Source organism: Paramisgurnus dabryanus, chromosome 1, assembly GCF_030506205.2.
Source record: "Paramisgurnus dabryanus chromosome 1, PD_genome_1.1, whole genome shotgun sequence".
In the NCBI taxonomy this organism is placed as follows: Eukaryota; Metazoa; Chordata; class Actinopteri; order Cypriniformes; family Cobitidae; genus Paramisgurnus; species Paramisgurnus dabryanus.
In genome coordinates, this window is record NC_133337.1 from 60,819,213 (window position 1) to 60,846,413 (window position 27,201).

Consider the following 27,201-nt stretch of genomic DNA (forward strand, 5'->3'; position numbering starts at 1 on the left):
AAGACATTACATTAATATGTAAGACATGTTTCTGAGTAAATCTTGACATAATGTTTGATGTTCTTCTACAGTCGCACACATAAACAAGCCTGTAAATGATGAAATAAACAGATGATTGGGAGTATTCTTGAGTTTTTATTAATCATTTAACTCAATGGTCTGAGGTCTCTGTGACCGTTTGTTTAAAGGACATGTCAGGAGTTTCTCTATTGAGCTGGGGATTAACTAGTAAAACTGGATTATCTCCAGGTAAAGAGGATCAGGTGACAGCTGAGACAAGTGTGACCTTTACACTGTCAGCTCAGAGTTTCCTCAAATGTTTCATCGTAAACTAAATCTCTTTGCTTATTTTCCTTGTTTGGGAAATACAGGACTGAAGATCACCTGCACACGCATGTAAACATAAACTGACCGAATAACTTTTATTATAATATCTCCTCACTTTGTCCTAAAGGACTGCTGACTTTTAATCAATAAACTATACAAAACATAAGCGACTCAGAGAAACATGTCTTCAAAATACTCATCAAATTCTTCCTCCCTGAAAGATAAACAGAGATGTTGAGGTTAGTCAATGCTGAAGGTTTTAGAAGAAGACTAAAGCCCTATTGGGACAATAATTGTTTCTAATGAGGATATTAAATATATTTGCATGCCTCCTCCGTGATAAAACTCCTGCTTTTGGATGAAGATAAATTTGCGGTGGATGTGTGACCCGGATATTTGATTATATGTATATACTGTTGTGTAATTAAATACATTTAAAAATTTTATTTAGCACTGATAATAGATATTTGTAGGTCTGTCAAATGATTAATCCTGATTAAATTGCACACAAAATAAAAGTTTGTGTTTGCATAATATATTATTTAACACATATATATGTACATATAAATACACATTAATGTAACTACTGTATATATTTTATTTATATTTTATATATTATATAAATAATAAAAATATGTATACATTTAAGAAAAAAATTATTTATATATGTATTTGGTTGTATTATAAATAATAATTACACGTATATTATACAAACACAAACTCTTATTTTGTATTCGATTAATCGTGATTAATCTTTGACAGCACTAGACATTTTAAATGTTTTCATGATTTTCTTCTCTTTATTTATATCAGCTTGCACTCGCTGTAGAAGAGCGATTAAATATTGTGCCCATATATACTTCTTATCATTTCAGTTATGAAGATGTCAATGTTTAAAATGCATGCAAAAAAGACGCAGAATAAACGCGAAGCTGCTTCAGTGGTCTAAAAGGTAAAAGTGCAGAATGACTTTTACATTGATCCCCTTTTATAAACCCAGAGATGTGGAATTAAATTACAGCAATTAAATTCCCACAAGACAACTACTGTCCGAATAGGGCTTAACAATATTTTTTATCTCTAAAATCTCACCGTGATTTTTCATCAACAGCGGGCGCTGGACCCTTCCAATGTTCTGATTCTGAAGGACCTTCATCTTCTTCTTCCTCGTCTTCATTCTCTGTGTGTGGAGAATATACATCATTACACTCATACACCAAGAGGATTGTGTTAAGAGAAGCAGAGGTTTAAAGTGGCTCAGGAAAACCTCAGTGATGAACGCAACACTTATGTTATAGAGATGTAGGTCGATGGTACTGTATGCTGTTTGTACGGTATGCTATTGTTAGAGGTTTGACTAAGTTAAAAGAAAAGTGCCTCAGTTATACATCAGGGGGCGTATTACAGAAACTTTCTATCTTAGGTCTTAACTTAAGATATGATGTGTTAAGTTAAGATTTTTCACAAATTCATATTACAGAAGCAAATCTTAAATTGATTTAGGATTCTCATCTTATTTCACCAAATCTTATCTCATCTCTAGTTAGGAAATCCCAAATCGCTTAATCATGCTCGGCTATCAACTGTCATGTCTGTTACCAAGCAACCAGCAATGCGTGAGCTGCTGCTACAGTAAACAAAAGAATTGTCCTTTTAATTTCAATGGGCCAGAAAAATACATTTTATTAAATTCATAGTAATCATAGTCTGTGTTTTTTGTATTAGTGTTTTAGCACATCATCTATCAGTTACCGTTCAATTTAAACATTAAGCTAATGTGACTTACAAAAATTAAAAAAATTATTCTTCCTAAGTGCTAGGATACTATTGTACATTTCAACATTTGATAGAGACATGACAAGAAATAGATGCTGAGTCAAGTGTGTACTGTATTCACTATAATCCCATCAAGTGTTCACGGATAAGATAACTGTTTTTTAATAAAGAGGGATGACAGAAATTGAAAGACCGCTCCAGTAGTGAGAAACATTGTGATTATGTGAATGTGTGAAGGTAAAAAAACATTCAAAGAGTAATCCAAAAACAAACATTGATGTTTTTCATCCTCCACTTTGTTAAAAATGTAATGTCACTCTCCCGCAGCTCTATCATAATGTGATTGTTTCAGCTGGCTATCATTAAAGTTTTAAGTTAGGACACCTGTGAGGTTACCCTAAAGTTAAGACCGTTTTTAGGATGTTTTGTCAAGTTAGGATGCTTCTGTAATACCACTTTCCTATCTGCAGTTAAGATAAGATAATACATTTAGGAACATCATTCTGTAATAGCTTTTGTCTTAAATGAGGTCCTAACTGAAATTACCATGGTTACCAAACAGTTAAGATAAGATTTTAAAGTTAGGACTTTTCTGTAATACGCCCCCAGATCTCTATCATCACAGCACATCAAAGCTTTTGGACTAAAGATCTACTGAAGATTAGCCTGCTTAAAAACTTTGAGCTTTATTTCTTCTCTTAACTGTACGCTTGATCAAAATGAGCTCTCGCTGTAATATTATTGACATATCTGCAATTTTTCTGAGCTATATGAACTTAATGACCTCAGCTGGAGTTATTTAAGTGATTGATTTACAGTGACAGGAGAAATATTCAGCGTGTGACTGCCAGCGGGTTTAAAGATGTAGATAGAGATAGAGAGATGTTCAGCTGGAGTGACCTTCATACCTGAGTCTGATCCCTGAGGCTTCTCTGAATCTGATGAGGTGAACTCTGTACACAAAACAAATGAGATTTAACATCGCTTGTTTTCAAATATCTTAAGCATTAAGCATGATGTCCTTTAGACATCTCACACTTTAAGACACAATACAGATGCACACGTACTGAAACGATGCAGTGTCACAAAAACTATTTATTAAACCTGAAAGAATCTTGCCTTTGCGTCTCTTTTTGTGTTTCCGTTTGTCTTTGCGTTTATATTTTCTGGATTTTTTCAAGTGTAACTTTTCCACAGGATCTTTGGATGGCTGTTTCTTCTGAACTTTGATTTCTTTTCTCCTGGAACAGAAATGATGAGAGCCATTGAGTGTTGAGTCTCTTCATATGTTCATATTCATATGTAAAAGTGTTGAAATGTTTTTACTGATGATGATAGTTGAGTTTGAAGGAACATTCTGGACAAAGACCTAAAAAACATGACGACAATCTCAATAGCTGATTTTAAGGGTGATTGTAATAAACAACACATTTCAAATGTCATTTAGAGCTTTAATTTGGGTTTTCATCACCCTGATTTTACACACATTTTGAAGTATCGCATAAGAAACGAGTGATGGAAACGAATAAAAATCCCTTAATTTGCAAAAAAGTTTTAACGTTCGCTTGAGGTGTTTTTTCATTTAGGCAAGGGGGAGTAATATGTAGTTTGTTTTTCTTGTTTTGAGAATTTTGAAAAGGTTCACTTCACAATTGGATGGAAACCCCAAAACAGTGAAGACTTCTTTATTCTCATTTGAATCAAGTTTGTGTATTACTTTGTTTTGTGTTCTACCAGTTTCAATGAAAACCCATCACAGATGCTCTTTGTTAAGTATTGTTACCTTCATACTTCATCTCTATAGCAAGCAGTATGCACTATGCAGTCATGCACACATATAGAAAGACAGACAGAGAGACAGACAGACGTGGTCTTCCCCGATTCCTCAGAGATGAAAGCTTGAAGGTTATTGATGAAAAACTTACGCAGTTTCACCAGGGCGTTTCTCTTCTCTCCCTGCTCTACGTATGCAAAGTTAACCTCCCAACTCTTTAGACCGTCCTTCATCTCACAACGCTTGTTTCCACACACAAACTGACCTAAGGAAAGAAAGACAGATATTAAACTGTAACTGTAGATAATAAACACAAAACTTTACACATCTGTGTGTGTGTTTAATACAACAGTGTGCCAACATTTTGTTCTTTTTGCTTTAAATCACCAGTTAAAATACAACACAAATGTAGAAATTTTTCCACACAGACAATCACCAAAAGAGAGAAAACATCAGACATGTCAGTTCACACCATAAACAACAACATAATAACATCTGAACATATATATCTCCCTAGGAATAAACTGTTTTTCTACGGTGTTTTGTCATAAAATGTGATCTGATCCTCATCTAGGTCACAACAATAGACAAAGGAAAATGTAAGAACCTCCTTTGGCAGCAATTACTTCAAGCAAGCACTTTCAGTAGTTCTGAATCAGACCTGCACATCGTTCAGAAGGAATTTTTGTTCATTCCCCTTTACAAAATCGCTTAAACTCAGACACATTTATAGGATGTCTGGTGTGAATCACTCTTCTGATGTCTTTCCACAGCATCTCTATGAGGTTAAGGTCTGGGCTTTGACTAGGTCACTCCAAATGACACATTTTGTTTTCTTAAAGGGACAATAAGTAGGATTTACCCCCATCTAGTGATGAAATTGTATTTTGCATTCAAACGAACAGTGCTTTCTAGCGCCTCGCTTTTCCAAATGCGTGTTGCAACTATGGTAGCTGTTATGTACTCACTGATCTCCTTGTCCGTTGCTTCTATAGATATCTCGTCAATCAAGAGAAAACGCTTCCCTGTCAATGACGAGATTTTCCGTCTTTCCGCAATACCGCTATTATCAACTATTTAACCCGGAAGTATTGCCCTATGGCAAGCGGCTGCATGTCCGTGTCTGTTTTAAAGTCGCCATGAAACGGAAGTAGCGATTCCCTTATTTTCCCCGTAGTGACGTATATCCGAATGAAATGGCTTTTGAGATGAAATAAGGCAGGGCTGGATTTGAATTTGTCCATCGAGATCTGATTGGATCGTTTGAAGTTGGGTCGTGTTGCTAATTGCTAATCGCTGCGATCTTCTCCCGGACCCCGCCCACCTGCCATACTTTTGACCGGAAGTGAAGAGAGATCGTTTTTAGGAGGGGAGGAGATTTGCATTTTTGATTAAAGATTATGAGCACACACGAATTTTAAAAAAATAATGAAGCTCACAGAGAAGTCATTTGTTAATAATACCACAATATTAAAAATATATAGTTTTTCATTACAATTTCATTGCGACTTTAAAGAGCGCTCTGAATGGGATCTCTATGAAAAGTCCGTCACAAAAATGGAATTATCTCTACTTTGTGCTCAAAATGTGGTGTTTTTGCAGAAACCTACCCATATTCAAAAGCTGATTACAAAAGAACCACTAAAGGTAGGATGAAACGTTTTTTTTTTTTTTGTTTGAAAGCAGAGGGTCTTTGATTTGGTATATTGTATGTTTATATATTTAAAGAAGAACATTTTCTGGAAGGCATTAAACTTTGGTGAAAATCATGAAAAACGCTGGCGCTGGCTGGCAACTTTTTTTAAAAACGCTGGCGGTGAAAGAGTTAAAATGTTTGAGTGTCTTTTAATCAATCAAAGTAGCACTAAACCACATTTTCACTTACATTTTCCTCCAGCACTGTTAATGTTTATTGGCTGTTTTCAAACTAGAAACTAGAATTATGAACATTGTGTTTGTCTATTGTTGTGACCTAGATGAGAATCGAATCACATTTTATGGCAAATCACTGTAGAAAAACAATTTATTTCTAGGGGTTCACATACTTTCTCTCTCCACTATATGTGTAGTATATGTAGTATTTCACTGTGTGCAGAATAAATCAATCTATACACATCCAGTAATTCACACTGCCATAAAAAAGTGCGTCGACTTCCAAAAACATGCGCTGGCCAGTGCCTTATCCTCGTTCTTCCTAAACCAAACTGTGCAGAGTCTTTCACAGGGGGAGACATTGTGTCTTCAATTCCTAAACTAACTATTTCTTTTTTTTTAGGTATTGTTTCGGCATAGTGAAAAACTTATATCTTGGTATAAGCACCTTCTGTATTATTGCCTCCATATGACACATCGCTTTTATTGTTTCCTAATCTTTGTAAGTTGGTTTGGACAAAAGCGTTGGCTAAATGCAATATAAGACATTATAAGTGAAGTGTGCTCATGATGAGATGTGAACATACAGTAATAGAGAGTAAATCTCTCCTCTCATGACCTTTACTATGGCCTGGTCAGTGTTGACCTCAGGGAAATCTCCTGCAGGATTACAGGGGAATCCTTCAGATTAAAGTCCAACACGGCGTGCGTCATCATCAGTGACCTCACACAACACACCTCCAACAGTCTGGATCAGATCTCAATATAAACCTCAGCTCTTTACTCCATCTTTAAAATATCAAAGTATATGTTTAATCCTCTCACCCTGAATGAGACACATAACGGTTTTTATCCAAAGTCAACAAAAATATCAAAGTAAACCGAAATATCTTTAAATAAGTGACAAATTAAATGTTCTTTAATGTAGACACTTATTGTTAGTAGCTGATAATGTCACTAACTACTTTCTTAAGTAAGAAACTAATGATTAAAATGTGAGCTAAAGAGCGAGAAAGTGAGACATCAGAGTCACGTTGAGGATTAATGTCACACTGAATGATCTCTTCTGACGTACATACAACCACTGAGATCTTCGGCTAAACTCACGTGAGCTCTTAAAGACACTGAAGATGATGATGATCACAGTTAAACCTTTATTATCTTCGAACTCACTCACAATACTCACAAACATCAACAATATGCCAACAATACACAAACAGTTTTTTCACTCAGTGCAAGTATGTGTTGCATCACATGCGTGTGAGCGTTTGTCAAGCTGTAGCTTAGAGTTTAGGAAACACCTGCTGGCTGATGGTACACACACACACACACACACACACAGTTTTTAATTTAGTCGTGCCCTGAACAAGTTATTTCACATCAAAGATGTTTACGGGGCGACAGTGGCCTAGTGGTTCATGTAGGTTGTCTACAAACCAGAAGGTTGGTGGTTCAATCCCCGGCTCCACCGGACCAAGTGTCGAGGTGTCCTTGAGCAAGACCCCTAACCCCAGCCGCTCCCGACGAGCTGGCTGGCGCCTTGCATGGCTGACACCGCCGTCGGTGTATGAATGTGTGAGTGAATGGGTGAATGTGAGGCAAATTGTAAAGCGCTTTGGATGGCCATAGGTCTGTTAAAAGCGCTATATAAATGCAGTCCATTTACCATTTACATCAAAGATGTTTAAAGAAAGTTTATTTTATTTTTAAAAGAACCCAGTTCAAAAGTTTACATACATGTGTGTATGAGTCTCTTGATTGTCCTCTATGTGAAAAGATAAATCTAAACATCAAACTCTTGAACAGGGTTCAAATATTAAGTAGATGCTGAAATGTAAAGACCTGTAGGATTTTCTGAAGATCTGTGAAGAGTTTAATGACTCAGGACAAACAAGAAACCCATAAACAACATCAAAAAACAAACAAGTTCACTAAAAGTAGAGGTAACATTGAATCAGGTGTATGTAAACTTTTCAGCTGGGATATTTTTAAAATTATGTTATTATTCAGCTATTATTCAGGTCAAACAGCTCTGTTCAAACAGAACTAAATTTAAAACCTTTCATCAGTTTCCAGATACTGTGAGATGTATGTAAACTTTTGATCCCAACTGCATCCAGATCATCAAGTTACTGAACCTCAACAATCATTTACATCTCAAACAAAAGTACAAGCATTCATGTCCAACACAATACTGTACAAGCTATGTGTAATTTGTACTAAAGTATGTGCAATAGTAATAAGGATGTAGATTTGGGCACAAAACACTTAAAACAATAATTGTCATGATAAAATAACTTCATAAATAAACAGCAAGAACAGAGCAGGTCAGAGGCCAGAAAAGTGTTTTGTTTTTAAGGGTTAAATGAGAATTTGTATGATGTTATTTATCATTCAGAGCATTAACACAGAGGTGTACATGAGGTGAAACTGCATCTCCATCTAGTGGTAAATCAAAGGACAGTAATGTTTTCCAATAATATATCCATCAGACCTTAAAACAAAGTGGGTGTTTCTCAATGTCAAGGAAGAATCCTTGTAAGCCAGAATTTCGAGGAAGTCATTGGCATCCGTCAAAGGACTGTTCCAATGTCGAAATTCCTCGGAATTTCAACCAAGGAGTGAGTCCCAGGAAAGGATGCAAATGTGTATCCTTCGCGCTCTTCGAGCTCTCAAATCACCCACAATCCTATGCGTGCCAAAAGCACACCTTTTCGCTGACGTAATGACGCAATGATGTGCACTTGCTAGCCTGTTCCATTTACGTGTTCTGCAAATGCTGAAGAGGAGCCTCGTCTAGCCTATGAAGGAAGTGACTTGGAAAGACGAGTCCTGCCAAGGAATTATCCTTGACATTGAGAAACACCCATTCCCTCCAATTATGTCCATTCAGTAACCAAATGTGTCTATGCATGTAAGAGCATGAGTGATTGTAAAATAAATATTTTTCCATTACCTTTTCCAGATATAACTTCATTTTCAATGCGCCACCTAAACCCAAACTTGTAAAAAAAATGTATAAGATGCGAACATGAAATATCATCATATATTTAATTTAGAATTTATTTTCAAGTGTTTATTATAATGCTGAGGAACACAAAAGAGAAAAGACAAACCTTGTTTTCTTTGTATTTGCTGAGGTCTGAGATACAGTACTCTTTAAAAAGTTTGTCATAGTATTTCTTTGCCAGCTCCTTCTCCCTGAAAATGTCACAGACATTGTTTAATGGTGACGGCACAGAAATCAGAATGACAGAAATACAGCAATAAATAGTGAACTAGAGATGAGCAGATATTACCATGTCATCTCCTCCTCATCCTCATCTCTCCACAGGAATCGATGGTTTTCTCTCACCACGTCCAGGTCTGTCTTATCTTTACACCTTTAGACAGATAGGCAGGCAGACAGACGTGTTCTGCTCAGTAACCATTTCCAAAATCTTGTGAGTACATTTGAATTAAATTAAAGGTAAACTGAAGTCTACTGTCATCAAAGAGAGCTGTAATAATAATATATATCAAAATCAAAAGTTATGCTGTATAATGTTGATGTATTAGGTGTATTTGAGCTGCTCAGACACACAGTTTCATGTTTTAACAATACCACACAGACAAATGTTATATTTCAACACTTACAGTAAGTCTGAATATTAAGGTGGGATAGTGTGACACGCATTACCTTTAACTAGAGTAAAAGAGTTTGTCTAAAACTTAAATTCTTACATTGATCGTCTGAAGTCTTCAATTTTCCCTCCATAGTAGAGTATGTAGTCGCTGACAAACTTCTTGTGACGGTCGAACTAATGGCATGTTGTTAGGGAACTCTTAACAACAGAATTGTATAAAGTGTGTGATGTTTTCAGCTTTAAAAATCTTTATAATTCTGGAATCTTCTGCAGACCAACACAATGCATCTTATTCAATTTTATACAAATGTTATTTAGTCATACATCCTAGTCTAAAACAAGTCTAAAAGATTAAAACACACAGGGGCAGTTTCCCAGACAGGGTTTAGATTAATCCAGCACTAGGCCTTTTTAAGTAGTTTTACAAATAAACAATATTAGTTTCCATCTTGACACAAAACAATGACACTATCGTATGTTAAGTTACACCAGTGCAAAATGTTTTTAAATTAAAGCAACTTATTATAGTCGGGGACTAGGATAAGCCCGGTCCGGGAAACCACCCCATAAAGTATTATTTTAGATAGAAATGGACTACGGATACAGCGTTCATTGAGATGAGGTGATGTCGACGGTTTCTGGCTTCCTCTCTGCAGTAAAACAGATCATTTGTTTTTCATTTAATAATTTTTTAATAAACAGTGAAAGGTAACAGGTGTGTTTGTTTCTACCTGTCCCATTCAGCTGCAGCCACATTCTTATGAGCCACACTTCCGTCTTTTCCTTTCTGAAAGGGCTTACGTAACAGCTCATCTTTACCAGTCCTAAAAACACAGATTTAATGCCATATAGAGCTTTTATGTATTTAACTTTGTGAGATGTTCAACATTAGTTAAAGGAGTCATATTATGAGATTTTTTAAAGATGTAAAATACACATTTGGTGTCCCCAGAGTGTGTATGTTAGGTTTTCACTCGAAATACTCCACAGATAATTTATTATAACATGTTAAAATTGCCACTTTGTAGGCCTGAGCAAAAATGTGCCATTTTTGGGCGTGTCCTTTAAAATGCAAATGAGCTGATGAAATGCAAACACTGATGCAATGAAGGTGATTTGTTGCATTTAAAACTCAACTGTGCCGTCAATTATGTTTTTCTCTTATCTTTTTCTCTGCACTAAATGGCAGTGTCGTGGTTGGAAAGTGCAGATTAAGGGGCGGTATTATTGTTATTGGCCTTGCTACCTACCTTACCAAAAAGGCAAATCTGTTTTTTTAACATGTTTGCAAAGAATGGCTTACCCAAACAAAGTTACTGGGTTGTTCTTTTTTACATTTTCTAGGTTGATAGAAGCACTGGGGACTAAATTATAAGACTTAAACATGGAAAAAGTCAGATTTTCACTCTATGACCCCTTTAAACATATCAATCATTTTATAAACAAGTAAATTGCAGTAAAGTCAGTAGGATCAGTAAAGTAAAATCTTAATGATTACAGTGTATTAACATGTACTCCACACCTGATCTCCCCATATTTAGACTTTCCTCCAGCATCATCTTCATCACTAAAGTCTGAATCATAACCTCCACCTCCATGAACCTATCATCACAGAGCAAAAACACAGCATTACCATACCACGAGAACAAGAGTGATTTTATAGCACAAAAACCCAGAGTCAATCATTTTACTTCAGAAGTGTCCAAAACTGCTGTCTATATAATGGACAAATGATGTCACACTAGTCCACAGTGCGCAGAACAGATGCGCACTGAACATTACATTTCGTTTAATAAACAACACGATCCACGAGAAACCATATGCGATATAATAGATATCTAAGTTAATATGTTATAAAAACTAAGATTAGCGTACTACATTAGAAGCTGATCTAATGACAGAACAGGATATTGTAATAAAGCAATATTTTAACAGCTAATTCACTTCTGAAATGAAAACTATACGCCGTTATCAAAGTAAATAAAGCGTCACTTCTGACACGTCTTCATGTTATTAAGTGATTTAGTTTGAATACAGATGTGCTGTTAATAATCATCTCTTGTAGAAAACACAAAATAACGTTAACGCACCTTAACAAGATCTAAAACTCGGTCCTGCATCTCTTCCATGTTTACTGCACGCCACTGTGGCGCGCGCTGATGACGTCACAGAACACGCCACCACTTGTTTTATTTTATGTAGTTTTATTTTCATTTGCTTCCATCACAGTTCACTTTCATTTGTTAAACATTTTAGACACATTAAACAAATTTAGTATAAGACACAGAACATTGTGGAATAATAAACTGTAACAGTTTTTAACATGCACGAATGCACACTGGAATACACATAGAGCTCGTTATGTAAGAAGATCCAACAATGGCCGTGATTTGTAAGAGCAAAGGATAACAATTGTATCCTTGCATAGTTGCTAGTGTTACTCTGGCCTAATGATGCCATAATCAAGGAACTCTTTTTAGTGCAGATGAGAACAATTCTACCAAAAATAACTTTCATTAAAACTATTTTTTGTGATCTCTAAGGAATTGTTCCATATAGGTGACAAGAGCCTTTGCATCTTCCACGGTCACTGCATTGTACAAGGAAACTCGGATGCCACCCACAGACCGGTGTCCTTTTAGAGAAATCATGCCAAGCTTGGAGGCACCATCCAAAAATGACTTTTCAAGATTTTCATCTCCCTCCTTTTTCCCGATGCGGAATGGAATGTTCATACGGCTGCGGCACGCCACGTCGACAGGGCACGAGTAAAACCCATTAGACTGGTCGATTATATCATTGATCATATCAGCTTTCTGTTTGTTGAGCTGATCCATGGCATCTGCCCCTCCTTGGTTCCTTATCCACTCCAGAACTAAGCCCATGATGTAGATGCTGAAGCAAGGAGGAGTATTATAAAGAGAGTTGTTTTCAGCCTGCACCTGATAGTCCATTATAACAGGGCACTCTTTTGATGCTCTGCCCAACAAATCCTCTCTTACAATCACAACCGTCACACCGGCACAACCGACATTTTTCTGCGCACCGGCAAATATCAGCCCAAACTTTGACACATCTACCGGCCGTGAGAGAAAGTTGGACGACATATCGCTGACGAGAACCACTCCTTTGGTGTCAGGGATGAAGTTGAACTCAACACCATGCACGGTTTCATTGCAGCAGTAGTAAACGTAAGAAGCTGAAGGATTTAATGACCAAGTGCTTCTTTCTGGTATCTTGTTGTAACTGTCCAGTTTTGGATGGACCACATTCACTTTTCCATACTTCTCTGCCTCTTTAGCTGCCTTTGCAGACCATGCTCCTGTGACCAGATAGTCAGCACATCTGTCCTCTTTTAGACCAATCAGATTTAGAGGAACTGCGCTGAACTGTCCTGAACCACCACCTTGGAAGAAAAGTATTTTGTAGTTGTCAGGAACGTGCAGAAGTTCCCGCAGAGCGTCTGCAGTAGTGTTAATAATCTTAGCGAAATCAGATGATCTGTGGCTCATTTCAAGAACGCTTATCCCGGTGCCATTGTAATTTAGCAGCTCTTTTTGTGCTTGGACCAAAACCGACTGCGGAAGTTTAGCCGGTCCTGCTCCAAAATTGACGACCTGTTTCCTATCCATCGTTAAAGTTATATGGCTGTACGACTGAAGAGCCTCTTGACCTACTTACATCAGATGCTGAACTCCCGAGTCCAGACACGCCGCTTGTCTGGCAGACAGGCGCAGGCTGATGATGCAACAGCAAGCCACAGTCCCGCCTTCTCAGAGCATCACCGCTGTTCCTTTGTCTCACTTTGTGTAAAAAATTGTTATTTAGGCGTTTAAAATAATATTTTAATATAAAGGTAAAACAAGAGCTTACTTATTTTTTGACCACAGATGTGCTGCTGATAAAAATAGACTAACAATTCAGTCCTTATTTGTTATTGTTTGTCGATAATAGTTTGTTTGGCTTTGTTCTCTGAAATCTCTATCGATTTCTGCTTCATTATTACTTCATATATTCAGACTTTATTATTCACCCGATAAATCAAGTTGTTTTCGTGTAAAACTGGTGCTCATTGAGTGACAGGAGGGGGTGAGGGGCAGAACAACTGCTCTTTTATTCAGAAAAATCCTAAAAATGAATGAAGTGCAAAAAGACTTCCAGTGACCAGGACAGAAACTTACTGTTCTCAGGCTAACATCCAACACAGAAACATCCCTATCCCATAGTCCTTCTTATAAGAATAATAAAAATAAAAAGCTAAAAATTGATATGCATAAATATTATTGATGATGTGACATTTAACACAAAATAAAAATTATATTAAGACATAGAAACACATAATTATGTAAAATTATTATTTTATTATTAATAGTAAATAATAATACAAAATACATATGTTATCATAATCACAAATAAAATGGATGTACAGTATAATAATGAAAATGTATGTTATACAAAAATATGACTTGTATGTTAATTACAATTATAGATGTATTTTACAAATAATATTTCACGTTTAATAGCAATAATGAATTTGAAATATTGTAATAAATAAGTAATACAAGTGTATCTGCTTTGTGTGTGTTTAGGGTCGCAGGTGCAGGTCCTCACGAGCTCATGAATATTCCCAGCAGCATCACTCATTCATTGGTTCATGCGCGTTCACAGTAATAACACCATTGGACACCAGCTGCTACACAATGATGCCAAACTGGGATTAAAGACGCTGCCTCTCCGGACAAAATATCTCGGATTCAGTATCGACTTTTATCTCACTTTGTTTAGAGATTGATATTGTTGCTTGTCACGCTCGTGATGTACGAGTGGAGGGTTTCATTACAGCAATAGGAATCGCAGCAGACACGCTTTATTATTATCAACACTAAACACTGATCTGGATACAGCGCGACAAGATGGCTTGTGTTAGAGGATACACTGTTTTGATTTGGCTCGTCACTGTGTTACTGTTGGTGGAGTGCAGAAGAGGTAAACAGAGCAGATGCCCCCCTGGATGCACGTGCAGTAAAGATAATGCCCTGTGTGAGGATGTGAGATCAGTACCACACAGCTTCCCTCCTGATGTCCTGTCACTGTAAGTTACTTTCATCATCATCATCATCATGCTCTCTCTCTCTCTCTCTCTCTCTCTCTCTCTCTCTCTCTCTCTCTCTCTCTCTCTCTCTCTCTCCCTCTTTCTTTCTCTCTCTCTCTCTATGTAATGGATTTGTTTGTTTGTGTATACAGTATAGTAAAATAATGCATGTGCTGTAACCTGACATATGCACATATAGTCTCTATGGTGTCTTCTTATTCTTAACAGATCATTTGTGAAGTCTGGATTCAGTGAGATTGCAGGTGGAAGTTTTCTTCACACACCGTCTCTTCAGCTCCTGTAAGTTTCTGCTCATCCCTCATATTAGGGTTGAACTAATTGATTATCATGTACAGAGCTTCAGTCTTTTTTCCAATTTCTCATAACCACCCTACTGGAAAATCCAGCTAAGACCAGCATAAGCTGGTGAGCTGGTTTTAGGTGGTCTCGCAGCCTGGTTTTAGCTGGTTTTGCTGGTGTAGCAAGCTAAAACCAGCTGCCAGCTTATGCTGGGTTTTTCAGTGAGGCGTTAAATTGTGTGAACATTATGCAATGCAGCTGGTGTTTTAGAGACACCGACTCATGATCAGCTAATGAAAAAATCCCTGATGTGTGTGTTTGGGTGTTTACAAAACACAAATCTAAAAAAGCCTAATAGTCTTAAAGACAGTAGGAAATATGTTACTACAATAAAGGATGTAAACACACTTACACTCACTTGATTTAGCTATGTATTTGTCACTGTTGGAGAAAACATAACCAGTAGTGATCTTAATCTTTTCCATGCTGTGTTGCAAAATAACTTGTCATCACACGCACGCACGCACGCACGCACGCACGCACGCACACACACACACACACACACACACACACACACACACACAGAAAGGATTAATGTTGGCTCAATGACTATGTGGAAAATATCAGTTTTTGTGAGACAGGGCTCTTTCAGCAGTATAACTAAAATACAGCGCATTGTACAATACAGATTGTTTTACAGCCATAAACGGAAAAGTACAAAAAAATGATGCAAATTCACATAAGTACAGTATAATAGACTGAATCAGTTCTGACTGCTGTGTTAGTAAAGAAATGTTTGAGGTTATTGTCTTAAAGTGACAGTTTAACAAATTTTGTCATCATTTACTCATCGTCATGTTTGTTTAAATCCTGTAGGAGTTTCTTTATTCTGTTAAACACAAAAGAAGAAATTTTGATAAATGATAGTAAGCACACAGTTAACGGTACCCATTGACTTCCATATTAGGAAAAAAATACTATGGAAGTCAATAAGTAGGGTTATTTCATTTTGGGTGAACTATCCCTTGAAACTGATTGCTTGTTTGTTACATTGTTTCTCGATTTCCCAGATTGTTTACATCAAATTCATTCGAATCTATCAATGAAGATGCTTTCCAGGGTCTGCCCCATCTGGAATATCTGTAAGTTTGATTTAAATCCTTTTGAACTCTCATTCTTTGACATGACATCATGCTAGAAAATCTAAAGCAAATAATCAATTTCAGGTTTATTGAAAACAACAAAATTGAATCGATTTCACCCCATGCCTTTAGAGGTTTGAAATCTCTCATACATCTGTGAGTACATTCACGCTTTATAGATAATTAAATAGCAACAAATGCGTCTGTATCTTTAATACTGACATGATGATAATAAACTATGCTTGATTCTTTGTTAGGAGTCTTGCCTACAATAATCTTGAGACATTGCCCAAGGATATTTTTAAAGGAATGGACTCGTTAACAAAAGTGTATGTATTTTCCCATTAACTTCCGTCATTTCTGTTATGTAACATTTATGAAGACATTTTTAATGATTTATAATGGTGTCTATAATAACAGAGATCTGAGAGGAAACATGTTCAGCTGTGATTGTAAACTTAAGTGGTTGGTGGATTGGATGTACAGCACCAATGCAACAGTGGACCAGTTACACTGCAACGGACCTGCGGCCTATCAAGGAAAGAAGATCAATGACCTCGTACCTCAGTCTTTTGACTGCATTACAGCAGGTCCATCACCACTCTTTATACAAGACCCTTCATACATTAATTTACCTTTCAATCAAAGTCCCTTTAGGAACGTTTCTGTACTTGTCACCCATATTTGCTATTCTTTCATGTATCAGTTCTTATCGGTACAATTATTGGCTCTTTATATTGATAGATGGGATATTCATTACTAGAGCGGCCATATTGAGCATTGCATTTCCATCTTCATAGTAATATAACTGCAGGTTAACGACATTTGTGGCTAGGGTTGCAAAATTCATGGTAACTTTTCATGGGAATTAATGGGAATATATGGGAATTAACTGGAATGAGTGTAGTTATTTGGATTCTTTGATGAATAAAAAGTTAAATAAGAACAATTTATTAAAACAAATATAAATTTATTTAAAATAAAAATCTTTTTTACAAACCAAATTACTGTTTGAAAGTTTAGGGTACATTTTTTTCCTTTTTTATATATCATTTTCAAAAATTGTATTACCTTTCATGCATGTCTGCTTATGGCAAATTAATTTTTTATTTATGTTTGTATATGATATAGTTCATACAAATTTCCCTAAATTTCCAAATAATTCCCATAAATTTCTGCAAATTCCCGTTAAGTTTCCAATAGAATATTTCCTCGGATTAAGTTTCCAGAAATTTACTGGAAACTTTCCACCCCTTTGCAACCCTATTTATTGCTCATATTTAACTTCAGGTAGACTGGAGTAGATATTTCTGATAACAAGCTAAATAAATAAAGTAAATTACCTTAGTTCAAATCATAGCTTATCAACCATTACACTGAGTTTACATGTATAATATTTTCTACAAGGTATTTGTTCCAGAGGTCAGATTAGTCCCTACTAGACAGACTGATAAAAAACACAGACCGGAAGTTAACTTCAGGCCAAGCACGTGACTGTGCTCCCATTGAAACCGAGTATAATGCATGCACAAACAAAAGATCCATGAAATGTTTTGACAAAACAGTTTTGTTTCCTGTGTTTTTAGTGGAACAGAAACAGATGGGGTTTTGTATATAATAAGCAATAGATGACCTACACTGAAAAAAAATTCTGTAGAAATTACAGTATTACTGGGTAACTTACTGTAGATTTATGTTATTTACTGGCAACAGTTTGTTCAAAGTTAAATGAACAATTTTCTGTTTTTATCTTCTACAGTACGTTACTGGCAACCAACTGCATAATTACAGCAATTTTTACAGTGAAGTAATGACATGAAAGGCAATGATATCAATAAGGATAAATATCTGATAGCCTGGCTGATTTTTTTCACTTGCCTAAAAGCTAACAAACATATACTATAGATATCAGTGAATTAATAATATTGCTTGTTTGTTGCAGAGTATGTTTTAAGAAAGACCCTTACATTCGAGTCCATATCTGTGGAGGCCTTCACGTTTGAAAACGATCAGTATGTTGTGTACGCACAACCCTTTTCTGGGAAATGCAGCTTCATGGAATGGGACCACGTCAACATGGAGTTCAGAGCTTATGACACTATTGAAAGTAAGTATCAGAAATCACATGTCCAACAGCAGAACATCACTGATTGATTATCCTGGAAAATCTTAAGATCAAACACACAGAGAAGTACAATTATTGATAGTGAGAAAGTGTAAACATAGCAGGACTTTGCCCTGTTTGTTCAAGTATCTGTAGTCCTCTAATATTGGGATAGTACTTGGGGGGGGGGAGTTCATGAAACCTTTTTGATTCAGTTCAGTCTCTACTCCTAGTTTTATTTTACCTTTAATAAAATAATGAGGAACAACACTGACACATAACATTGAGTCCAGAGCTACAACATTTTTTTCTTTTATTGACAGCTCCAGTTAAATTTAACGGCTGTGATTTGTTTATTCACAGGCACGTCCACTGTGGTTTGCAAGCCAATGGTTATTGAAAACCAACTTTTCATCATTGTTGCCCAACTTTTTGGTGGCTCACACATCTACAAAAGGGACAGTTCTGCCGAAAAATTCATCAAAATCCAGGACATTGACATCCTGAAGATCAGAAAGCCGAATGATATTGAGACATTCCGTCTGGATGGCGAGTTCTTCTTCGTGATCGCAGACAGCTCCAAGGCCGGCTCCACCACAATTTACAAATGGAACGGCAATGGGTTCTACTCTCACCAGTCTCTCCATCCCTGGTTCCGAGACACAGACGTGGAGTATCTGGAGATTGCCGGCAAGCCCCACCTCATCTTGTCCAGCAGCTCTCAGCGGCCTGTTATCTATCAGTGGAACAAAAGCCAAAAGCAGTTCGATCGACGGACGGACGTTCCAGAAATGGAAGACGTCTATGCTGTCAAACACTTTAAGGTGAAGGGGGAGCTGTTTATCTGTCTGACACGCTTCATTGGTGACTCCAAGGTGATGACTTGGGATGGCTCTATGTTCAAGGAGGTGCAGACGATGCCCTCACGGGGCTCAATGGTATTTCAGCCCCTTTCCATCGGCAACTGGCAGTACGCCATCTTAGGCAGTGACTACTCGCTGACCCAGGTCTATCGATGGGATGCCAAGAAGAGTCAGTTTGTGCACTTTCAAGAGCTCAACGTTCAGGCACCGAGAGCTTTTTCGCTGGTGTCCATTGATGACAGAGAGTTCCTGCTGGCCTCCAGTTTTAAAGGGAAGACACAGATTTATGAGCATCTGATGATCGACCTCAGCAGTTAGACGCTGATGTGCCGTGTCGAGGGCTTTGACTTACGCTATTGTAAGTCTCTGTCTATTGTGAAAGAACGTGCATGATCTAGTGCTTATGACGATAATAATCATTCCTGACCATTGCCTCTCTAGAAACAACTCTTGTGTCCATCTCTGTTGTCATCATCTGTTTTTCACTTTTCAGTCTCCTCGTTTTTTTGTCTCTGTTAACAAAAGCTATTGTTCACTCGTTCTCTAGTGATTGTCTCACTAAAGAGGTACGATAAGAAAACAAAACTGTTAACATAATTTGCCAAAATAAACTGTTTACAATTTTACTGGGATAAACTATTTTTAAACTTTTTTACACAGAAACTAACACGTTGGGTGTGACAAATGTTTTTCAGAAATTATTTCATTTAATAAATCATAATGCAATAAAGTTAGATTTAGCTCAGATCTAATTGAGATCTAATTTAGCTCAGATTAACTGTGAGTTGTTTTTTTAATTTTATGTCTGTTTGTTAGATCAAATAAAACTGATAAAAAATAATTTGAGCTTGTTTTTATTATTAACCGTTGATTTAAATGTTACTGTAGCATATCAAAGTCAATTCCACATTTAAATCACACATTGTAGCCCCAAAATAAAAGTAGTAAAATAAAAAAATAAACTTTTATTACGAGACACATAATCACACAAATGAATAAAATAGTGGCCATATAAAAAGCATGAACGCATTACGGTAATGAGATTGATTTCATTCGCTTAAGGGTGACATTTACATGCAGGTTTTCCTGAGATTGAACTGGTGGATCTTATGTCACGCACATGCTTATATATTTTATTGATTTGATTTATGATGTAAACATGAGCCACGTGAGAGGATAAACGCAGTGTAATATCATAGTTGTCCCACAGGGCCACGCTTCTAGAGCACGTCACTGCCTCTAGCGGCTGAGTGACGTAACAGCGTCTCTGTGGAGAAGGTGAACGTAACCTGTTGCTCGGGATCAGTTGAACCCGAGGTCGTTGCAGAAGGTATGCTAGTATGAGTGACCCTGTGAGTAATAATGAAACTCACATCAGACTCCTGTGTGATAAAGAGAACGGTAATGACTCTGCTGTGGAAATCGAGTTACAAACTCCATCAGAAGCGGCGGTGGGTGAGGAGGAGCAAGATGCTGCCGGCGCGGGCTGTCGCCAGCTCTGCGCGCGGACCTGCTGGAGAACACGCGATGACGATGATGATAATGATGATGATGATGAAGAGCAAGACACAGTTCAAAGAGGTAACAGGGAAATCCAACAGCTGTTTACATTCTATTTATGTAACTGCCACTGTATTACAGCTGTGTCAAGACTCTTAATCAAAGTATTTCCATGGCAACCATCGTTTCCGTACCATAGTTACTACAGTAAAACTACAGAACAAAACAGAAAATACTCTGAACATGATTTAAATTACCGTTATAATGTGACAAACCAATGATCCCCCAGGTTACTGTAGCTTCTGTCAAAATACTGCGAGTGTTTCTAAGGTGAATAATAAATTCCTATTTTTCCAGACAGTCTAATAAACGTTTAGTCTTTCTACATCTAATGTTTTAAGGACCATATTATGGTACTAAACTGTAACCATTACTCATATCCTAGCAAACATAACATTTTCCTAACGTTAGTTTTTTTGGAAACCAAATAATAACGTTCTGGGAACGTTCTTTTTGGGTTTTACTTTTGCAACCATAAAATAACGTTCCCATAACGTAGCAGGGTGCTTACTTTTAAATAACCTAAAAATAACTTGTACATAACGTTCTCTAATGGTTATTTTTTGTTATTCTAACGTTAGGGGAACGTTAAACTTACCTAAAAATAACGTTCTATTTTGGTAAAGAAAACTTTCCATGCTAACCAAAAACAAACCTTGGAAAATAAGTTAGCTAGTATACCATGGTGTTCCATTGTTAGCTGTGATACCATGGTATCTACATTGAGTTTTTAATGAATAACATACAGTATGGAGATCCTTTTGTCTAAATTAAAAACCATGCTAGTTTTTGTTAGTTAAGTGCTGAACTGGCAGTATGAAGTGTCTATCTAGAGGAGTCTATCTCGTTTTTTTGAGGCGTCACTTTATCTTTCACAACAGGAAACAGATACATTTATATTATTATAAGGAAGAGAAGTTCCTCATTGTGTCCAGTATTGGCTTTGTGGGAAATCTCAGTGTGATTCACATCAGGAAAGAGAGTGTTGTTTGTTCATCTAACTAGACTGGTGTTATTGAGCGTGTGTTATGTTTCAGGACCCATGAGGATTTTTCAAAACCGTTTGGCATTTGTCGAATGTCACGGCCTGATCGAGCCTGTTCTCATCTACAGGTAGTGAAGTTGTGTACCTTTGGTTACATAATCATTGCCGTCACATGTAAAACGGTGTGTTGATATTCATGCTGTTCTTTCTTCATATCATCTCACATTCAGATCACAGCCCACAAAGCCAAATCACACGCTGCTTCAAATATCTATCATGTGTAAAGGGTTCGACTGCCGAACCTGTGCTGTTAAAGTGTCATGATGCCAAAAGAAATAAACAGAAGTCATTACAAAGATGATGAAGATGTTAACAGCCATTCTTGTTGTTGTCTCCACAGAAAAGACCTCGTGTCCCGGGCTGGGTCTCCTGTACAGTTTGTTAGCATCAGTCTTCTTCTCTGTTGCTGCTCTTCTCGTCAAACAGATCGAGGACATGCACGCCATCCAGATCAGTGCCATTCGATGCTTCTTCCAGATGTTGTTTGTGATGCCAGCCATGATTTATTACAAGTATGAATCTGTCAGCTCAGTTTGTTTTGTTTACACTGCATGCATTTGAAAACATTCGTTTTACATTCGATTTTGTTTTGCTCGTTTCTGTCTCACGTCATCTTCTGCTCATCAGAAGTGTTACGATATGTAATAACTGTCACATGAGCATGAATGAGTGAACTCAGTGAACTCAATGAGTGTTACTGTGTTTAACATGTTTGCGTGTGACATTATGCTAATGAGACAAAACGTAAATGTGATGCCCTCTGGGATTTCTCCCTTGGAAGTCGCACTGGAGCATTGTCAGAAAAATCTAAAAATATGTTGAATGACTTTTTTTGGAGGTTTCAAAAACAGTTCACCTACTGTATCAAAATAAACTGCATGTAGATTGAATGTGTATCATTGCACACCTCCCACTGGTCCTATGTAGACTATGGCACACAAAGTTTTTTATGTTTTTGAGGGGCTTTTTTGCCTTTATTAGATAGAAAGCAGAGGACAGGAAAGTACAGGGTGGAGAGAGGGGTACAGGATCAGCAAATTACCTCAAGGCATGGATTCGAACTCGGGTCGCCGAAAGTATATCTGTATATGTCAGATCACTGCCCACTACACCATCGGCTCCGACAAACAGAGTTATCGTAAGATTGCAAGAGCACATGAGAGCGACAAGTCTAAACGAGTAGTTGCTTACTTTAATGATAAACATGATCACCTCAGTCTGATCAATTCTGATGATGTCAGTCCCCTAAAAAATGTTATAATGGACTATTTTAGATTACTGAAGAGGAGGAGTCCCGATGAAGGTACCCTAGTCAATTTGACATAGAGTGGGAACTATGTTTTATTTTCATTATCTTTCCTTCCATTCCTGAAATTCAATGGGATCAGTCAACTTCAGATAACTATAACTTTTGTTTTAGCCAAACTATGAAAGAAACAAAAAGATTTGAACCCAGCTGTCATACTGTATCAAAACTTTGTAAAATTTCACCATGTGTTGGGTTTTCCCAGATAAAATAACAAATGATTTTTTCCAGAACTGGCTTTTTGGGCCCGAGCGATATGAGGATCTACCTGTTCTTCAGAGGCTTCCTCGGATCCAACGCCATGATCTTGTTGTATTACGCAGTTCTGCAGATGCCACTGGCTGACGCTACGGTTATAATGTTTAGCAATCCAGTCTTCACAGCCATACTGGCCTGGATTTTCCTTAAAGAGAGGTTCACGATATGGGATGTGTTTTTTACCGCGTTTACCCTGGCTGGCGTGATACTGATAGCGAGACCGCCATTCCTCTTTGGCGACAGGATATCTGGGATCGAAGGAGACTACACCGATCACGTCAAAGGCACGGTCGCTGCATTTGCGGGGGCCATCGGTGCAGCCTGCACAATGGTGATTTTAAGGAAAATGGGGAAAAGCGTTCATTACTACCTCTCTGTGTGGTACTACGCTGTCCTGGGACTCATCGAGTGCATCGTCGTCCTGCTCGTCCTGGGCGAATGGAAGATGCCGGGGTGCGGCTGGGACAGGGGGACCCTCATGGCCATCGGGGTGCTCGGCATAGCCGGTCAGACATTCCTCACCAAAGCCCTGCAGATCGAGAAAGCAGGCCCGGTCGCTCTGATGAGGACAATAGATGTGGTGTTGGCCTTCATTCTCCAGTTCCTTTTCCTCCATCGCACACCCACGTGGTGGAGTTTGGGTGGGGCTTTATGTGTGACGGGCAGCACCAGCGGTGTAGCCGTGAGAAAGTGGTACACCAGTACCAGAGGACAGAGCTGATGCTCACAGATAACTGCTCTGATTTAGTCCAAAGAATCATTTATAGCATTTTGTAGTTTTGTAGTGTCTTAGAATATACATTCTTACTTTTAATGAGTATAGTTTTAGTTCGTAAAATAACACTATTTGACTAAGAGGTTTTACAGACAAGGCCTAAGGCTAGTCCTAGACTATAACACATGTTTGAGCTCTCTCAACTAAAAATAACTTGCACTGACAGATCTTAAAACATCACAGCGGGATTGATTTGTCTCAATATACGCACCAGTAATGTCTTATAAGGCATGTTTATAAATGATGCTTAAAGGGGTCATAGTGTGAAATCTGACTTTTTCTATGTTTAAGTGCTATAATTGGGTCCCCATTGCTTCTATCAACCTAGAAAATTTGAAAGAGAACAACCCAGTAACTTAGTTTTGGTAAATCATTCTCTGCAAGCATCAGCTCATTTGCATTTTAAATGACACAACCAAAAACTGCACATTTTTGCTCACACCTTCAAAGTGGCAATTTTAACATGTTATAATAAACTATCTGTGTGGTAGTTTGAGCTAAAACTTTACATACGCACTCTGGGGACACCAAAGATTTATTTTACATTAAAAAAAAGTCTCATAATATGTCCCCTTTAAACATCTTAATTTAACTAGTCCTGCCTTTAGCTAAGCCTTGTCTGTGAAACCAGGCCAATATATTTTACTAAACTGCTGGCCAGGGCATTAATATTTAAAGAGTGTGGAAATGAAGTTAGAAGAATTTCTTTAAACAAACACAACTTTGCACTTTGTCATTGTACTGTAGCTTTGAAAGCAAGACAATAATTTTATAAATTAGTATAAATTGAGCAATAATTTTTCAGAGTATTTTTTTGTTACTTCTGGTAAAAATGTTACACTTTTTGCTTTAAGTATAATATGCATCAAGTCATATGTTGTTGTGATCTTTGTCCCTGTGTACCTTAGACACACACAGTTTTACTGCACTAAATATTTGCCAGAGAGAATGAGTCGATCTAATTTATTTATTTATGGAACATATGTCTGACAACCAAAAGGATTTATTAAGTTTAATGACTGAACTGCTGTGATTTAAACTGACTGTGGTTAGTGAACTGAACCTGAATTGCATTTTTTCCCATTGCATTTCTTTAATTTGATATATGTTACAAGTTTCTGTAAAGTAAACTTCAGAGAGCTTCACACTGACTCATATTTATTAGGTTTAATAAATGAGTCACAGTTTATGAACTACAGACTATTTCGATTGATACCACCTGCTATGGCATGTGATTTGAAGTCATAGAGGGAGTTAAAGATGGATTAAAGTTGCATTCTTGCTGTTTTTTTTTCTCTCAGTACTTTGTGATTTGAGCTCTTTGTTTTTAGAATTGGGCCATATACATCAGATTAATTATATATTTGATGTACTTTATGTTCATTATAGTCTTCTGGACAACAGAATTTAAGATGTTATTCAAGAAATATTTTTCATCCATGATTAAAAAACAACATTAGACTTGTGAACCGTGTCCCTGTGATACATTTAGAACAAAAATGTCTGTTTTTACTTGCATAAATATACAAATTATTGTAAGTCATCAAAAATTCTTCATCCAGTATTATGAGCTTTCTGTGTGATTGTAAGAGGATTGAATTTGTTGACTCAAACTAAAAGAGAAACAAATATGTTTTAGATTTGTAAATGTTCATGCAAAACTCAAAAACCAATCGATTTAAATATTTTAAAATGATGAGGAAAAAACAGTCAGACATTTACAGGATCCATCGATTTGATGATTTCCTTCACAAGGCACAGAAACTTTTCCAGAACATTCACTCTTTCTGTCATAACAACAACAACGACTGAAGACACAACTTTCCCCTCAAACCCTAACTGATCTACAAAACATCAGCAAAATAAATATTTCACTTCTGCTCTAGCTTGTAATCTTGCCCGTACTATAAACTTAGTATTGAGTACTATACGTTTTGATGCAAACTATGTTTTCTTGTATCGTTTCAGATAAAAGTTTCTGCTAAATGAATAACTGTAAATCCAGACAGATAAGCACTCTATGGGGCGGTTTCCTGGACAGGGTTTATCTTAGTCCCAGACTAAAATGTGTGTTCTTTAAACATACAAGATATATCAGTGCCATTGTTTTGTCTCAAAATACACATCAGTATTGTTTTTTTGTAAGGTTTGTTTGTAAAAACAACTTAAATGTTCTAAAATAACTAATGGATTAATCTAAACCGGTGAAACTGCCCATATGAAGCAAAACACCTGAAGCATAATTTAAAATAACATCTAAGGTACAGAAATAGTTATCTAGAGCAGTGGTTCTTATTCTTTTTACGCGTGCGGCCCCCCTTGTGTACGGTGCATTCCTTCGCGGCCCCCCCAAAGAAAATTTATGACAAAAAAACTGTTCTAAAATGTACGGAAGAGGATTAGGGCCACTGGTGAAAAAATATTAGAATTCTGACTTTAATCTCAGAATTCTGACTTTAATCTCAGAATAGTCAGAATTCTGAGATTAAAGTCAGAATTCTGAGATTAAAGTCAGAATTCTGAGAATAAAGTCAGAATTCAAATTCTGAGATTAAAGTCAGAATTCTGAGATTAAAGTCAGAATTCTGAGATTAAAGTCAGAATTCTGAGAATAAAGTCAGAATTCAAATTCTGAGTTTAAAGTCAGAATTCTGAGATTAAAGTCAGAATTCTGAAAAAAAAATAAAGAATTCAAAAAAAAAAATTCACCAGTGGCCCTAATCCTCTTCCGTAATAATGTAACATTTTCATTAAACAAAACATATTAAGCTATACAAAGTAGTGCTGTTGGTTAGTAGCCTTAATTTTCTGTTTAATTACACAGAATTCATGATAAATTAATGTATTTTATAAAATGTCATAAAACTGGGGCCCCCCTGGCACCATCTCACAGCCCCCAGTTTGAGAACCAATGATCTAGAGCAGGGGTGCCCAACCCTGTCCCTGGAGGGCTACCGTCCTGCAGATTTTAGCTCCAACCTCAATCAAACACTAATCAAGGCGTTCAGGGTTGTTTGATAATTACAGACAGGTGTGTTGGAGCTTTGGTTGGAACAGAAGTCTGCAGGACGCCCTCCAGGAGGAGGGTTGGGCACCCCTGATCTAGAGTAAACCACTATTATACTTTATGTCAGATGATTTTATCCACTGCATACTCATAGAACATAAAGATACAAACAGTATCCATCTTTGCATTTCCAGAAAATTTAACCTGGGATTTATTGTGCCATTTATCCACAAAAAAGGAAATTAGGATCTCTATTGATGCATCCTACCTTAGATCCTCATGTGCAGAATGTTTTTATTATTATGTTTTTGTTTTGTTTATTCCTAATCATTTATTTACATAATCATCATAATCATTTTATAATCATTAGTTAT

The 27,201-nt window shown here is 36.9% G+C and overlaps 4 protein-coding genes across 4 annotated transcripts; 2 read left to right on the plus strand and 2 right to left on the minus strand.

The window, feature by feature from the left end:
* Positions 1-122: 122 nt before the first annotated feature.
* fra10ac1 (FRA10A associated CGG repeat 1) lies at positions 123-11,536 on the minus strand. The gene is made up of 14 exons (XM_065242725.1): positions 11,466-11,536; positions 10,898-10,977; positions 10,107-10,199; positions 9,980-10,025; positions 9,473-9,549; positions 9,049-9,132; positions 8,866-8,950; positions 8,706-8,751; positions 4,029-4,142; positions 3,430-3,472; positions 3,223-3,344; positions 3,012-3,056; positions 1,420-1,507; positions 123-541 (listed from the first exon to the last, which is right to left on the minus strand). The coding sequence occupies exons 1-14, from the start codon at positions 11,502-11,504 to the stop codon at positions 499-501; spliced, it is 1,005 nt and encodes a 334-aa protein (XP_065098797.1). The 5' UTR covers positions 11,505-11,536; the 3' UTR covers positions 123-498.
* A 23-nt stretch (positions 11,537-11,559) lies between these two features.
* On the minus strand, positions 11,560-13,111 carry psat1 (phosphoserine aminotransferase 1). The gene has a single exon (XM_065242724.1). The coding sequence runs from the start codon at positions 13,005-13,007 to the stop codon at positions 11,898-11,900; it is 1,110 nt and encodes a 369-aa protein (XP_065098796.1). The 5' UTR covers positions 13,008-13,111; the 3' UTR covers positions 11,560-11,897.
* Positions 13,112-14,013: 902 nt separating this feature from the next.
* On the plus strand, positions 14,014-19,710 carry lgi1b (leucine-rich, glioma inactivated 1b). The gene is made up of 8 exons (XM_065242723.2): positions 14,014-14,467; positions 14,696-14,767; positions 15,838-15,909; positions 15,994-16,065; positions 16,167-16,238; positions 16,330-16,499; positions 17,852-18,016; positions 18,377-19,710. The coding sequence occupies exons 1-8, from the start codon at positions 14,289-14,291 to the stop codon at positions 19,192-19,194; spliced, it is 1,620 nt and encodes a 539-aa protein (XP_065098795.1). The 5' UTR covers positions 14,014-14,288; the 3' UTR covers positions 19,195-19,710.
* Positions 19,711-20,141: 431 nt separating this feature from the next.
* Positions 20,142-25,289, plus strand: slc35g1 (solute carrier family 35 member G1). The gene is made up of 3 exons (XM_065242726.2): positions 20,142-20,457; positions 21,822-21,993; positions 23,019-25,289. Exons 1-3 carry the CDS (start codon positions 20,217-20,219, stop codon positions 23,764-23,766), a joined length of 1,161 nt encoding a protein of 386 aa, XP_065098798.1. The 5' UTR covers positions 20,142-20,216; the 3' UTR covers positions 23,767-25,289.
* The last annotated feature ends 1,912 nt before the right edge of the window (positions 25,290-27,201 follow it).